Below are 16148 nucleotides of genomic sequence, written 5' to 3' on the forward strand. Positions count from 1 at the left end.
GCCAAGAAGCAAAGATGTCGTCCTGGGCTCGCTCTGTCGGTGTGCAATGTTGTACCCTAAATCGTTCAGTAAATTAACTTGCTGATGCACTTTGTGAACTTGGAAATACTGGGGGGGGGGGGGATAGGAAGAGTGTGCAGAATGCCCCCACTGGGGCACCAGATGGAATTCTTTCCAGGTCTAGGCTGTGCAAGGTATTGTTTTACTGATTACACGTAATATAATTAAAGTGACTGTCTTAGTGTCTGGGAAATTAATGTCCAATTTAGGTCAGTGCTTTGGGCGAGGGATATTTTTGTCTCTTCATTAAAATTATATAGCTCTTGACAAGGGGCCTCTATCACCACTTCATGTATATGCATCAAATACCATCATAGCCAAACAACAAGAAGTCACACAGGGCCAGCTCCTCCGGTAATTTAATAATCGCTCTTGAAAACAAGTTCAAGGGGCCCTGTAACCACCGCCTCTATACGAACTGTGGCCAAAATCGTAAGCTATGACTAGAAGGAAGAGGGGAAACATTAAAATTTGTAAATCAGATTTGACCTATATGATAGATAAAATCTAGAAAGGAAGACACAAATGTTTATTGTTTACATCACTTTTGGCTGTCCATGTATCACTGAGGATTACAGGTAAGAACTGAAACCCCAAATTAATTGTCATCTTTAATGTGTTAGTCTGGGTAGACTAGAGAAACAAATCCATGGACAGTGGTTTATATACAAGTCCAAGGCCATATGTCCAATATTAGCCCATATGTCCGATTCCAATCTATAAATTCCTCTTCAGACTCTTGAAGCACATGCAATGAAGCCAAATGCAGGACGATCACAAGCCAGTGGGTAGAAACTCATTGGTTAGAGTGACGTTGTAAGCATCTCGGCGCTGGCAGGGGTCTCTCTGTGGCTTCTCCGGCTTCAGATGTCTGGTTGCATCCATGTGGCTTGTCTGGCTCAGGGCACTAGGGTAGTTCCATGTGTCTTGTCAGCTGCAATATCTCCCAGGAAGCCAAAGAGTGAGAGAGAGTCTCTCTTGCCTCCAAGGAGGAATTACCGGATTTCCCAGAATTCTCAGGAGAAGGCCATGCTCACAAAGAGGCCTCATTGGCTATGATCTGATTGTCAGGCTAGTCTCCACCCCTGTACTCTCAATCCTCCAATTGACAAATGATTATATATCGACTACAATAAGCTATGACTGGAAGAGGGGACACATTAAAATTTGTAAATCAAATTCTTCAACCTATATGATAAACAAACTCTAGAAAAGAAGACACAAATGTGACTGTTTACATAGCTTTTTGGTGTTGTCCATGTATCACTGCAGATTAACGGTAAGAGCTGAAACCCCAAATTAACTGTCATCTTCCTAAGAGGTACTGTGGTGTGACTTTTTATGTAATGCTCACAATGTGATAGATTTGCAGGCTGGGGCGGAAATAAATTAATCAGTGTCATATTAATAATTAATAGACTCCCCAAAACGATGGTCTAAAAATGTAAGCTCGCCTTTAATGTGTAGTTTATTGTGATGTATTTGACATCCTCTGAAGTGGTTATATTCATGGTCTAATTTTCAACATCTTAAAGAAACGCCTTGATACAATGAGAACCCCGTGAAGCTTCAGACTGACTTTGCAAGCATGCATATTTAATAAATTACTAGGTGAAAGACGTTTCAGAAAAATTCCCCTAATGTTTAAATCCATATACAATATAAAACATAATGACATCAAATGAGTTTGTGTGATTACTTCCAAAGTGACTAATAAGGACTCTGGAATACCTGCGGACGAATACCCACACATGTAATACAACTGTTACATTGTAGGTAACCCAAATGTGCCTTTAAATGTCAGTTTGTCCCGCCCTCATTTTTCCAGGTTCTTTGAAAATATTAACTTCTGCTAGTTCCAGCGAAGTAATCATATTTTTCACTGGAAATGTACTACTTGTGTGGTAGATCGATGAGCGTTCAGTATGTTCTCACCAAGACAAAGGCTTTTTTTTTCAATAGAAAAAGATTTATTTCTAAGGACCAAGGCTTTTCCTCTATGTTTCATGAGTATGATGTTCAATATTAAATTGGTTGTCAGCATGCATCATAATGACTCTCCAAAGAGTAGCAAGCATGTATTCATCCATCAGTATCAATTTATATTGGAAAGTTCCATTGCATAAGAATGGCTTAGTTTTTCTTGGCTATGGGATATATGTGTGTGTGTGTGTGTGTGTGTGTGTGTATTCTACCCACTAGGTATTAAGAACGTAATGCTTTTATATTTTAAAGAATGATTCAAGATTCGCTTGTGTTGAGAAAGAACTGACGTGTGCAAATGTCGGAATGATGAGGCTACATTTTTACCTCGTGGCGTACAATTTTGCCAATTATCACTTTGGATGGTTTGACAGTGCGATTTTTTGAGAGATCTAAAATGTCATGGTACTTGGAATGATCACACACTGATGCTGTGTGAAGCATGAGTGGTTTGTTGGTCGAACTGCATGCTGAAGACCAATGCACCCCTGTGAAGCCACCATGCACCCATGCGTAGGGGAGGCGTGGGTGTGGCTGTGATGCTGAGCAGGTTCAAGGAGAGCTTTCCAACGAAGACAGATGAGGAAGAAAGACCTGGCAATCAACTTCCAGAAAGCAGCCATTAAAAAACCTATGTATCCCAATGATCCAATCCCCAACGGAGAGAAAGCCACACAACTGAGAAGCACTTATTGGGTTGTGCTTGAGGTGACCTTGCATCAGGAACTGACCCAATAGCAGTTCGCAGCAGCAACAGCAGCAACAACAACATTTAAATCCCTCATCACAACAAAATAGGGTCGGTCTGATACAGAGATGTCAAAGAAAAAAATGAAATGAAATTGTTCAAATGGCTTGAAGGATGCAGAGAATCATACAGTTGCTGCCCTATTTAAAACAAATGACTGTCAAATTGGAGTTCTCTGCTGTGATTTTAGCTTTTCTGCTTCTGCTTTCGCCTAAAGGTAAAAAGAAATCAGAGTTACAAACAAGCCTCCAGCTCCCATGGGTGCATTCTGGCAGAGGCACAATTGCTCTGTTGGAGATTTTTCTGTGTTGCTCCCTTTCCTAGCATCTGAGAATGGCCGGTGGTGGAGCAGACTGCTTGTCTTGCCTTGCTTTCCCCAGAAGAAGCCATTCTTGTACTTCTCCATTTTCTAGTTCAGTGGTGGAGTATCCCTGCCTTTCAGATAATAAGCCCGTCACTCCTTTAAACCGCTGCCCTTTACTCCAGTTATTTTGTACCAATGACCTCCACGTTATCATCTTGACAGGCAACAGTTTGTGATCCATGTCCTTCACTGTGGTGAATGGTTAAACTCTTAAAATGACTATCCCTGGAAGAGATATTTGAGGACAGGCAAGGCTCTTGAATTACCCTCTTGAGTTGCCTATGTGTAATGCCTTTTGCACCTTTGCTAAGAATCTACCCTCTAGAACAGGCATATTTTTTTTCTTCATGGATATCATCCATATGGAGTTGCCATGAGTGGCTATGACTTGGTGGCAACTCTGGATAGCCTCGAGAAGAATGGGAATTCCAAGACATTTCATTGTGCCCCCGTGGAACCTATACATGGATCAAGAGGCAGTTGTGTGTGCAGAACAAAGGAATACTGTATGGTGTAAAGTCAAGAACGGTGGGTGTCGGGCTGTATCCGCTCACCAGACTTGTTCAATCTGTGTGCTGAGAAATAATCTGAGAAGTTGAGCTATATGAAGGAGCATGTGATGTCAGCATTGGAGGAAGACTTATTAACCACCTGCAACATGCAGATGATACAACCTTGCTGGTGAAAGGGATGAAGTCTTGAAGCAATAGTTGATGAGGATCGAGGATCGCAGCCTTCAATATGGATTATCCCTCATTGTCAAGAACACAGAAGTCTTCACCACCGGACCTAGGTAGCCTCATGATAAACCGAGGAAAAGATTCAAGTTGTCAAGGATTTCACCAAGGTTGGAGCCACAATCAAGGCTCGTAGAAGTAGCCGTCAAGAGATCAAATAATGCATTCCACTGGATAGATCTGCCATACGTGTTAAAGAGAGAATAAGGCTGTCACTTTGAGGTCTGTGGTGTGTCTGACTCAAGCCACGTGAAAGTTGAATTGGACATGGAATAAGGAAGACTAAAGAAGATCGGATGCATTTGAATTACGGTACTGGTGAAGAAAACATGGATTTCCCAAAGAACCGACAAATCCATCTCAGAACAAGTACCGCAGAATGCCCCTTAGAAGAGAGGATGCTCCCACGAGAGATCAACCCATGTGCAAGGACATCCTGCTTGGTGAAGTAAAAGGACTGTGAACAAAGGAAGGCCCTGGAGGAGATGGATTGACACAGCCGCTCCAGCAATAAGAATAATTGTGAGGATGGCCCAGGACTGGGCTGTGTTTCCTTCTGATATGTGTGTGGTCGATCGGAGTTAGGACCAAGCCAAGGCCATCTATAAACCACGATGACAGCCAATAGCGTCAACATGGATATCTAGTACAATCTTACGAGAGGAGGATGGTGCTGGTGCTATTGTGATACGTTTCTGTAACCAGTTTGACTGGTAGCTGAAGATCATATGTGGGAGCAATAGAGTCCTTGGCTTTCTGTGTTTTCTGTGTTTATGTGGTTTGGGCCTGAGAAGGATGACCACGGCGCGGAAGGAGGAAGAGGGGGACATTCTCCTCTTCCCCCACCACCTGTAATTGCAAACACTTTATTGTTCTATTCTTCCGTGATTCCATTTGGAGTTGCGATGCTCTCAGCCAAAGACCACCATGAATGTGCCCATAGCCCAACGAGATGGGTGGATCACTCTCGTCAACAACAGGAGCACACACACTGGGCAGGCATGGCTCTGCGTGAGTTAGGATGACGTACAGAGTTGAGGGTTGGGTTGCCTGAGGAGATAGTAAGGAATTACAGGATTCCTCTACCTTAACCGCTGCCAAGCAGTGAGGGTGATTCCAGGACTGGGTGAATGGACAACACGAATCTCATCGAGACGGCTGGACGCGTGAAATAAGAGGTCGCGATCAAGCATCAGCCATTCATTCGTACATTTCAGTGGAGGGAGAGTAGTTTGGAACTTCTGTGGTTTGCACAGCGTCCTGGCTCTGATCTGTGTTTGGTTCAGATTGTAAAGTCGGGTCATTTCGATCATCGAGTTGAGTCTCGTTACGGTCACAGAGTGGCGATGTAGGAACGTCGGCACTTGGAAATCCATTATGCGCCTCAGAAGCAACCAAGAGTGTGCTGGTAGCGACGGCCCAGTTCCTAACTGTTAGAGGCGCCTCTCTCCTTCTCAAAGGTCTGCTTTTAACTGAAGCCAAAACATCCCGTGACCTCCTCTCCTGCAGGCCGAGGGGATGTGGCTTTGGAGAAAGTCTCTATTTCTGGTGTGACCCTGAAACTCACCAGCTGGGTCTGACCTGGGCTGGCTGCTTCATCCTGCCTCCGCCTTGTTTTCTCTCTCTGTCAGTGAGAATGGTGTTGGCTGTGGTGGCGATTAAATGACACAATGCCTAGGAAGCACAGAGGACCCTTTTAAACTAAGAACTCAAAAAGATGAAGCTGGTATTTTCTCATCGTCCCTGTTATTATCACTAGCAACCTATCAACAACCTCCCTCCTCCCCTAGACTCCAAAGGTATTCATTGGGGTGGGGGGGTTCTCAACTCACTGCCACTGAGATGATGTCAACTTATCGTGACCCTACAGGACAAGGCAGGTAGAACTGCCCCCTGGGTTTCTGAGAGGGAAACTGTTTACGGGAACAGAAAGTCTCCCCTTTCTCCCTCGGAGCAGCTGGTGGTTTCCAACTGCTGACCTTTCGGATTGCAGCCCAACGCATAACCACTCTGCCACCTGGGCCATTCGTTCGACTTAGCACCTAGGGATACAACATCAGGAACGATCTACAGGCACACCTGGTTTTACTGCACTCAATGTTATGGTACCTTGAATACAAGGTTGTTGGGTTTTTTTAATACATGGGAGGCTTGTGGCAACTCCGCCTCCATTCCAGCAAGTCTATCGGCCCCATTTTTCCAATCGGAGATGCTCGCTTTGGGTCTAGGTGTGACATTCTGATCATTCTCCCAGCTGTTCAACGTTTTCATCATGCGCTTGCCCACTTAGCAGGTTCCTGCGTCGCGTAAGCACCGCTCTTAGATGCGCGAGGAAACCAGGAGCTGTCTATGACGGACTTTATCCAAAGGGCTGCTTTATTGCAGCGCCTGGAACTGAACCCACACTACTTCTGAGGCTTTCCTGAATGTACATCGGGACTTGAAAAAGTTTGTGGAGAAATGCAGTTCGAACATAGTAGAATTTTTCCACCAACTTTTTGAAGCGCCCTGTATTTTATAAGAATTCTCAAATTCCTCCTTTCCTGGTAGTCTTGCCTTCAAAAAAGACTTGCCTTTCTCAGATCTGGGTGTAAGGAAGAGTTGTATACTTACAAAGAAAGAGAGAGAATCTGATGAATAAATTACCATTCTCATTATGTAGTGCTCTGTGAAATGAATTACATGGATTCCTCATTATTTAATTTGTGTAATAAATCCCATTGGCAGGTAATAGCTCCCCTCATCACAGACTCATGACATCTAATACAAATGAGACCGGAGAATAGCCTTCTGTTTTCCCCACAAACATGGCACCACATCAGAGCTAAGCTGGCTGGTTCGATGATTGCTTTTAACTGTGGAAATTAAAGACTGAGCTCTCCTGGAAGTCTTTTACGCCTTCTTTTGATTTATTTACCATATATACTTGTGTATAAGCTGAGTTTTTCAGCACATTTTTAAATGCAGTTTTTGTGGTAAAATTAGGTGCTTCGGCTATAGTTCGGGTCAGCTTATACTTGAGTATATATGGCATTTATTTGTTTACTATTTATTTATTTGTTTGTTTATGTGTTTATTTGGTTATTTTTAGGTGCCTTCCATGTTGATTGTTTCATTCCAAAGGCTTCGCTGAACCTTTGGCATAATCCTGCTGCAGTGGTCTGAAGGGTGAGACCTAGAATTGGCGCCTGGACTAGCACTAGCCCAGTGGCACCCCTGCTGCCATTCCATGACAAGACAAGTACAGGCAACTCGTGCACACTGTGAGCCCTGTCCAGACCCCTGCCCTAAAGCTAGTCACACACATAGTTTTGCTTTTTCCAGAATATATGAAAGTTATGTTTATATGACACCATAATCTATTAAGTGGGCAAAATGCGTAAACCTTAATTAAAAATACTAAAAATTAAAAATTACTAAAAAACTGCTACCCACCATCTGAGCTTTCTGAGAGGTGCATTCTCTTTGCTGGACTTCGAAGGGCTTCCTTCAGTGTTGCTGGCTGCTGACCCATCAGGGTGGTGGTTGCTGAAGGTGGCCATGGTAGTGGCCATTTCTTAAAATGGGACGACCACGAAGTTGGCCACATTGATTGACTCTCCCTTTCACTTGAATGGTTAGGGGCCGTTGGCCACATTGATTGACTCTCCCTTTCACTTGAATGGTTAGGGGCCGTTGGCCACATTGACTGAGTCTGCCTTTCACTTGAACGGTTAGGAGCCAAATTTCAATAAGAGGTCAGAGGAGCGAGGGAGAAAGGAGGTAACAGGCATGTGATGGAGCAGCTAGAACACACACAACATTTACCCATGAACTTGACTATCATTTACGGGCATGGGGAAGCTTTGAAACAATGACAGTGCTACGTACTATCGTTGATTTCTGGTCACCAGAACAGGTTTAGTCATGCCCCCCCCCCAAAAAAAAAATCTTGAAATAACTGGGGAAGTTAACCAAAATGTGACACAGAGCAGGAAGTTAGCACCCGCTGTAAGGAAAATGGCGCCGGTAGACCTGCTGAATGCAGAGTTGCCAAACCATTCGATTTGTGAAAGACTGAGCGTCAGCGGTGAAGGGCAGAAAACCGAGGCGCAGCAAAACCAGGCACACCAGTAATATGGAATTTCCCCAGGGACTGTGATCAATAAGACCGTGCTGTGGCATCGAAGCTCCCGCTCACTAGGTCTGTCTTTCATATAATTTTCTCCTTAATTTTCTTGTAATTCACGTTGTCCCTATTTTACAAAAGCCTGAGTCTGCACTGGGTTAGGTAATGGAGCACACATCGCCACAGGTAGTTCTGCTGATCAAGGACCATCCAGAGCAAGTCCAAGATGATAGCTCAGGGGTGCCATGCGTTTAAGACCCTCCCTTAGCTTGGAAAAGAGGTGGGGGAAGGGAGGCAAGGGGACTGGCAGGGTGGGGTTAGGGTGTGGGGGAGTGTGGGAGACGTGTTTGCACTTTTGACACAGATCTGTGTAGACAGATTTTCCCAGTAAATGCATCCTCTCAAAGAAAGCTGTGAATGACAAATTTGGGACATTTGATTTATTTTAGTCCCATCTCATAGCAGCAGGAATTATATAACTTTTTTTTTTCAGTTGTCTGAAATAGACACCTCTTAGAAAATGTGCCTAAAAGTACCTAACCTACATTCTTTGTACGCATTTCACTTTTCAGGCTTCATGAGCCAAATCAGAATTAGGTCTTTGATAAAAAGATCTATGTATATATCCCCCTATACACACACAGACGTACACATGCCACGTGATGTAATATGAAAATGAGCTTCCCTAGTCAGGCTGCAATGAGGTTTAGACTAAGCGCAACCGGAGCAAAGAGCTGAAATCACCTCGGGAAGCTTCTAAGCACTCCCTCTCTGAAAGCTCAGGGTAGACTCCTAGTAGAAAATAGCTGGAAGGGAAGAGGGGATACACAGAGGGGAAATGGCATACAATATCAGAAACCAGGCCCGTGACTTTTAAGTTTAATAGGGCATGTATTTTTATTTACTGATTTGATCTGTAGAGTCATATAGCACTGAATTTTCAGTGAATCCAGGCCTGAGTAGTCAATCTACAATAATATGCCAGTGACTAAGTTCTGCAATGTGGTTGTTTTGGATTGCAGAGAGCCTTGCAGATTTCACTGCCTTCAAGAGAAATACCTATGCAATTCTGTCTCATATTGATTTATCTCTAGCAAACTTAGAAAATAGAGAGAAATACAAGAGTTCATGAAAGCAGCCACAATTCTTTTGTCCAACAATTCTATTTATTAATAGGGGTATTTTATTTTAGTCTTTCCTCACTATTATATAAAAATCGGGAGTATACTTAGGATTATATGTGTGCGGTTTTTCACATTGCTTTATTGTTTACATTGTATAGGTAACCCCAATTTATGTTGGGGTTCATGTCCAACGATTCCTGCGTAAATCAGCTCTGAAGTCATTTGAATAACCTTTCTTGTTTTGTTTTTATGATAATTGCCTTTTTTATCAGTATCTTTATAAATCTGATCTTTGTCTATGGGGGTTTCCTGGAATGATACAACCAACATATTACAGGCTACAACATTGTATGCCGTACATATTATTAAACAACAAACACACATCCCCTCCCCCCAAAAATTGGGCTGTCATAGTGTGGGTCATCTTAACTCTGACATGTTGTTGTGTTGGGGACTATCAGTGTACCTGTCAATTGTCCACTTTCATTAATATTATTTTTATGACTGATTTGCTAGAGTTGCAAAGTCTTCCCCTAGAAGATATAAAAGATAACTCCCTGAAGCGCACAGAAAAGCAGATGTCGCGTTTCATTGGCTATAAACTGGAACACGTCAACGTTCCTTGCATGCTCTTCTTGGTATCTTCTTCTACAAGCTCAGTGCTGTGGCTGGGAGCTGAGAAGCACACTGGCTCAAATAATCAGAAGATGTTAACCATTGGGGATTGCTTAAGGTTGGAGAGTTTCTTCTCATGGTTGAGGCCTGTGGCCTTTTCCTGACCTTTGCTGTTGCTGTTGATGTGGTTGGCAGGTGCCACCAAGTTGGTTCTGGCTTATAGAGACCCAGTGTCCAACACAATGAAAAGCTGCCTGCCCTCTGCCTTCCTTATGGTCCTTGACCTTGGTATGACATTAACCTCAGCCCTGGGTTCCTAGGAGACAACTCCAAACCTTGGGAATTTACCAATTGAGTTGTCTTTACAAAGATCCTCCACGGCACTGTGGGTTAGGTGCTGGGCTGCTAACAACAAGGACAAAAGATAAGGCTCTCTGCCCCCCCCCTACCCCCCCAGTGTACAGCCTCAGAGACCCCAGGTAGGCTCACTGTGAATTGAAATCCACTTGATGGCAGCGGCATGGTTTGGATTTGTCATCTCGAGACCGTCAGATCGCACCTGAAACTGTATGTGAATGAGGTGACTCAGGTGGGGCTGGTCAGGCCCTAAGGACCACCCTGTGATACCCGGCTGACTCGGTCACTCCTGACTACCTAACGAGGCCTCAGGAAAGGCTCAGGACAGGAAGGTGCTGCGGGCTGCCGGGTTGGTACAAGACATCGGTGCCCCTGGAAGGGTGATGCATCCCATTTGGGGACTTGGAGAGACCGGGTTGGGAATCCTCCCACACTTTACCCTAAACCTTCTTTATTTGTGCCCTTTTTCCTCTCAAAAAAAACCCCCTGTAACCGGTAAGCATGGTGCTGTGCATGCCTTCTGTGAGTAATTCCAGCAAATGATGGAGCCCAAGGGGGTGGGAACCAGCAGGTCAGCAGTGAGGGAGAGTGGAGACCTCCGGATTTATGGCTGGTAACTTAAGAAGGTAGAGGGAACCCCTAAATTTGTAGCAAACAGATTGGAACTGAAGGCGCCTGGGGAGGGGTTAGGTGAGAACTGGCATCTTCCAGGCAGCCCAGAGTTTGTCCTTGACATGTGAGGTCTGACCTAGCTCTGGGGTCAGGGCCAGAGGATGTGCAGCATGAGCGGCAGGCAGCAGGGCAGTGGGAATTTGGCATTTTCCCAGCCGAGGCCCTAGGAAAGGAAGATATTAATCCATTTTTTCCCACATAGAGCGAACTCCTTTCCAACTTGTCTCCCTTCCCCTTCTCGTTTGGTTTTCTCTTTAGTGACGCATGCGTACGCTTGTCTGCGAGTGACAGATGTCTATATTGTACATCAGTGTTTCTAACCGCACGCTTATTGCAGCCGCCATCCGCCGATCTGTCTTCTAATAGAGTTCATTTCCGCAGGTGCTGGATTAAATGATGGGCAGTGGCATTCCATCGCCTTCTCTGCTAAAAAGAATCACCTGAGTGTGACAGTAGATGGACAGGTGGCCGCAGCTGCTCCTTCCCTGGGGCCTGAGCAGATTGACTCCGGTGACGCCTATTATTTTGGAGGTAAGGGCAGGGGGTCAAACCATGTTGGGAGCCGGACTCTATCTGCATTCACCCTTCCTCTGTCTTGGGGACGTCATCATGATTTGATCTACGTTAAGATTGTTGACCTTGTGTTGATGCTGACTCCGACACAGGCTGTAGGACAGACCGCAGCCGTTTGCCGGGCCTCATTTTTTTGGCTGGAAAAGACCCCCAGTACATTTTGCGATTCTTCCTATGCATCTCCCAGTAGCTTTGAACTGCGAACTTTCTGCTTGTAGCCAAGTGCAAACATAGGCACCACCAGGCCACCACCATGTTAGTGCTAAGGAATACACTGTCTTTTCCTCCTATGAAACGGCCCTTACATGTTTCTGTCCCCCAGTTCCATGGGCTGATTTCATCACAGTGGTTCCTTGTCATGCCTGTTAGCCCCTCTAGACCGTCCTGACTGCTTTCCCAGAGCCCAGGACAGACGGAAATAGTGCGCCAATGGATACATAATTCTGCTTAAGAACATGTGGCAACCCCTCTGTATCGTGGCACAATGAGACAGGGATGCAAACACAACCAAATAAACCCTCTGCCATTAAGGTGAGCCAGGCATATTGCCCTTCAGCGCCAGTATCTCCCTTAGGAAGTAGAAACAGGAAGCCTTGGGCGGCCTGGGGGCATTTGATGGAAGTAAGCGTCTGCCAAGGAAATCTTTGGAAATGGAATGAATCTTTCTCAGTGGGAAATTAAAAAAAGAAAGAAAAAGAAAACAGATCTTTAACTGTAAAAATGCAAAGTTGTGAAAAGTGTCAGCAGGAGATGTCCTTCTAATCCTGGCTTCAGTTCTTCCTTATTTTTGTCAAGCTTGGCATCTTCCTCGTTTGCATCTTAATGGCGGAGAGGAATATGGTGGCAGCAGTCCAGGGCTGACTTTTCACCAGTGATGGGCAGTGAATCAGTTCATGTCACCTTTCAAAGGGAATGAAGGAACGAACACAGAGAAAGCCCTATGTATGCATGCCATTACTGTGAATCAGCTTGAGATATGTAATTGCTTCCTTTACCAAGCTTTGCTCATTTCTGAACCAGGCTGTTTACAAAACTTTTCAGAATATATTATTGATTTCAGTGCCAACTGACAAAAACATATTTTTTCCCAAATAAATAGTCATCTATCGAAAAGAATTTCACCAGGAGGCTGCACTTCAAAGGGAAACAAAAAGGCTTAAAAGCACATGAAAGGAGAAAAAAAAGAGTTAAAGTACATTATTAAATCATGTAAAATAAAAGGGTAAAAGGGTTGTAAATCATGAAGATAAAATGATCTTTCTTAAAGAGCTTTGCATCCTACTTGTTCTGGTTTAACAATACCCAGCTATTTTTGTGTAGAAAATGTTCTCTAGTGATTGTTTTTATTCGTACTCTAATGATCTGTATTTTAGAAGAGTTTCAGATTTGCGGAAAAATTGCCGAGGTAGCAGTTCAGAAAGTCCCCGTGTGCCTTACACATACGCTCCTCTGTCAACATGACGTACATAAATGTATGCACACATTCATATACATCACACTAATGATTGTTGTAGTTCAACCCGTGCTTCCCAGTTTAAGGAAGAGATTTCCCATAGCCCTGAAATCTCATGTGGCTTCTAGGATCAAGCGAACACTCTCTCGGCTTTGGGTTTTCTCCTTCTCTTTGGGTTCTTTGCAATTTAACCATTGCAGATTTTAAGAATCACTTCTGACCCCATTTGCAAATCCAGCATCCCCCAAGATGACCCTCAGATTTGACCATTCACTCAAGCACTCAAGGAACCCAGCCAAGCTGTTAGGCTTCTTGAAATCCATTTGGTTTCTTACAGTGAAAGGATTTCCTGCAGATTAAAATGAGCCAGGGGAAGAGGGACATAGGGCAGGTCTCCTCCAGGTGCCAAGTATGGAACTTCCATTTGTGCTCCCCCAGTGGAATCCTGAAGTGTGGGGGCTCTGCCCTATCGATGTGATTGATCACCTGCTGGCTGATCTTCCAGAAGTTGAGTTGACACCCTGTGAACTAAGGCCATGAATTGCATCGTTAGTGTAGGCTAGCCAAGGTGGCCCCAAACTCCCAGGTAAAGAAAGACCCTCTATCCAGACAGGACGTTCCAAGGCCTTAGAGGCTCTATCTCCGAAGTCAAAGGCAAAGATCAGATCTCTCTTTGAACAAGCTAAATCCCTTACTGCAAAACTCCCCTTATGGGATCATTGTGCGATGAAATGACAGTCTACAACACAAGCTGGGAAGCCTAACCTGTGTGCAGAAGTGACCCTTGTCCCATCACCCCTTTGTGCAACGTGAACACCATCCATCTCAGAGTATCCATGAAATCTGCCCAGCATCTCACTGCTTAGCCCTGTGACATCCTGCGAGAACTTAGCTGTCATCCTCAGAGTACTTAACTTGCTGACTGCCTCCAGTAACGGATCCATCCGTTAATTCCACATCAAGTATTCTCTGGAAATCGCCCTATTTTAGAACTTGCAGATGGGTTCAGTGCTGAACTTCGCTGCTGTTCTGTTAGATCAACGGTGAATGCCTCTATTCATAGACTAATGAGACTAACCTGGGTTGAATCCTTCTTTGTTCTCAGAATCTCTTACCTATCATAAGCGGGAATAGTGATGCAATGAGACCAGAGTGTGCTTTCTGTTATGTTCCGTGACCTTTCCTGCGACTATGGGTTTGCTTCGCTTTGTTCTCCAACAAGCCTAGGTGCACCATTTATTTTATTCTGCGGGAGTTTGAGATGTGTCAGAAAAACAACAGCTGGAGGAAGGGAGATTAGCAGGAGTGTTTATATTCCTGGCACATTATAGTTGTCCCCTAAATATTAATGAACTATTGTCCTTCAGTCCTTATCCCTAGCATTTTTAATTGGTTAATAAGTCATCTAGAAAACACATTGAGATTACCGTAACCATAGCTTCTCACACGGAAGATTTTAAGCATTTTAATGGTGCATAGTTTCCTGCACAATAAAATGAAAGTCAGTAAGCATTGATGACTTTTTTTGATATATTATATTTCAGATTCCCAAGTCTCCATTAGCGGAAGATATAATATTTCAATGCACCCAATATTTGTTTTTAATGTGACGGTTAGCCCTTCCTTGCCATGTGAGTATATTTTGTTAGGGAAGCAGGACGTTAGGGAAAATATCCTCAGCCAAAACACTTAATTATCATGGAAATTCCCAGGTGGAAAACTAGCCTGGGCTGTGCAGGGATTAAGAAGTTGCTGATTCATTTCTTATTCTTTGAAATTGTAATAGTGGTTGACAAGCAGAACCACAAAGAAAGATGAATAATATGTGTGTTCATGCTCCATAAAATTATTTATTTTTCTGTGATAGGGATATACTTAGAAATCCAAGGCAAAAATGGTCCATGTTCTCTTTTTTATTATTATTTAAATAGCTAGAAGCAAGTCTTAAACAAATGCTAGGGGAAAAATCAATATGAATGGAACATCCTTTAAGAGGCAAATAATAAATAAAATCATAACAGCAAAATGATTTTAGCATTAAACATCATGATTCATTAAAAGCCATGCATCTGTGCCTTTAATGTATCTGAAAATGATTAGCCAGTTTCACGTCAACACTTTTCAAAGAGTTGACCTTCAGCGGATAGGTGCTTGATCATTACTGACTTATCTTTTCTTAAAGACAGTATACATTTTCATCCTCAGTGTGCCTCATTCTGCAGTCCCTAAGACCAAATTTCTTGAATTAAATGTCATTTAATGTGGCTGGCTAACAATATCAGATTACTATGATTCTAGACTGATATTTATATCTATACCTATGTCTTTATCCTTCACTAAGATATATGTTCTACCTATCTATCTTTATATCTCTATCTATCTATCTATCTATCTATCTATCTATCTATCTATCAGTTATCTACAAGAGGGGGCTTCAGAAAATTCATGGAAGAATGGAATGGAAAGTTAGGGAATTCCCCCATGAGTTTTTTGAAATGCTTTTGTATATATAATTTTAACTATTGGCCAAAGCTGGTATACATACACATTATCAGTAGAGTCGCTGTGCCTTCTGGAGATTTGATGGAATCAAGAACAAAGTGCTTTGTATGAATTCATACAATTGTACAATTCGCCATTTAGATCAAACTGGTAAGAACTGCATGGTTCCTCCCCCATCGCCTTCATTTAGATCACCATCAAATAGCTGTTTCTTCTTTAACTGAAACATTATATCATCTTGATGATGTGCTCAGTGTTTATTTTTGTCTTATTATTTCTTATCAGGTTGTCCTGACAACAGCTTTGGATCCAAATGCCAAAGTTCACTGGATGGATTTCAGGGCTGTCTGAGGCTCATCACCATCAGTAACAAAGCGGTGGACCTGGTTGCAGTGCAGCAGGGGGCCCTTGGGAACTTCAGTGACCTTCAGATAGACTCCTGTGGGATCACAGATAGGTAAGGACAGTCGCACTTCTCTATTTTGACCTACTTCCAAACTTCTGGCATCAGATTGCACATACCTATTTCCAGATATGAGCTGTTTCTTTCCTCTTTCCCACTATCCCCTGCTCCATGGAAAATGGATTATAACTTAAGAAAAATACAACTTCGGTTTTATACTTGCTCTTTAAAATGCAAAAATCTAGATCAAAGATAGGTGGCTGTGTCAGCTGTAGGCACAGGCAGGCTACCAAAGTCACAGAGCATAAGGTTGATGCTGCTAACATTATGGATGGCTGTGGTGTGAGGGAGCACGTGTGTGTGGCCTTTCTAGCCATCGTCTTGCAAGCTCTGCCACATGATTGGACGTGACATAAGGTGTCGGTGCCTACCAAAGAGATTGGGCAGCT

General features: G+C 43.5%; 1 protein-coding gene across 6 annotated transcripts in view; it reads left to right on the top strand.

Moving 5' to 3' along the window:
* The window catches only part of CNTNAP4 (contactin associated protein family member 4), a 251585-nt gene that overhangs the window by 134717 nt on the left and 100720 nt on the right, over positions 1-16148 (top strand). For 5 of the 6 annotated variants that reach the window (XM_075536445.1, XM_075536447.1, XM_075536453.1 and 2 more), the window contains 2 exons: positions 11150-11299; positions 15582-15753. In XM_075536445.1, coding sequence (XP_075392560.1) covers positions 11150-11299; positions 15582-15753 — 322 coding nt within the window. The remainder of the gene's footprint in view (positions 1-11149; positions 11300-15581; positions 15754-16148) is intronic. The other variant, XM_075536449.1, reaches the window with a different exon arrangement.

This window comes from Tenrec ecaudatus, chromosome 18 (genome assembly GCF_050624435.1).
Source record: "Tenrec ecaudatus isolate mTenEca1 chromosome 18, mTenEca1.hap1, whole genome shotgun sequence".
NCBI classification, from domain to species: Eukaryota; Metazoa; Chordata; class Mammalia; order Afrosoricida; family Tenrecidae; genus Tenrec; species Tenrec ecaudatus.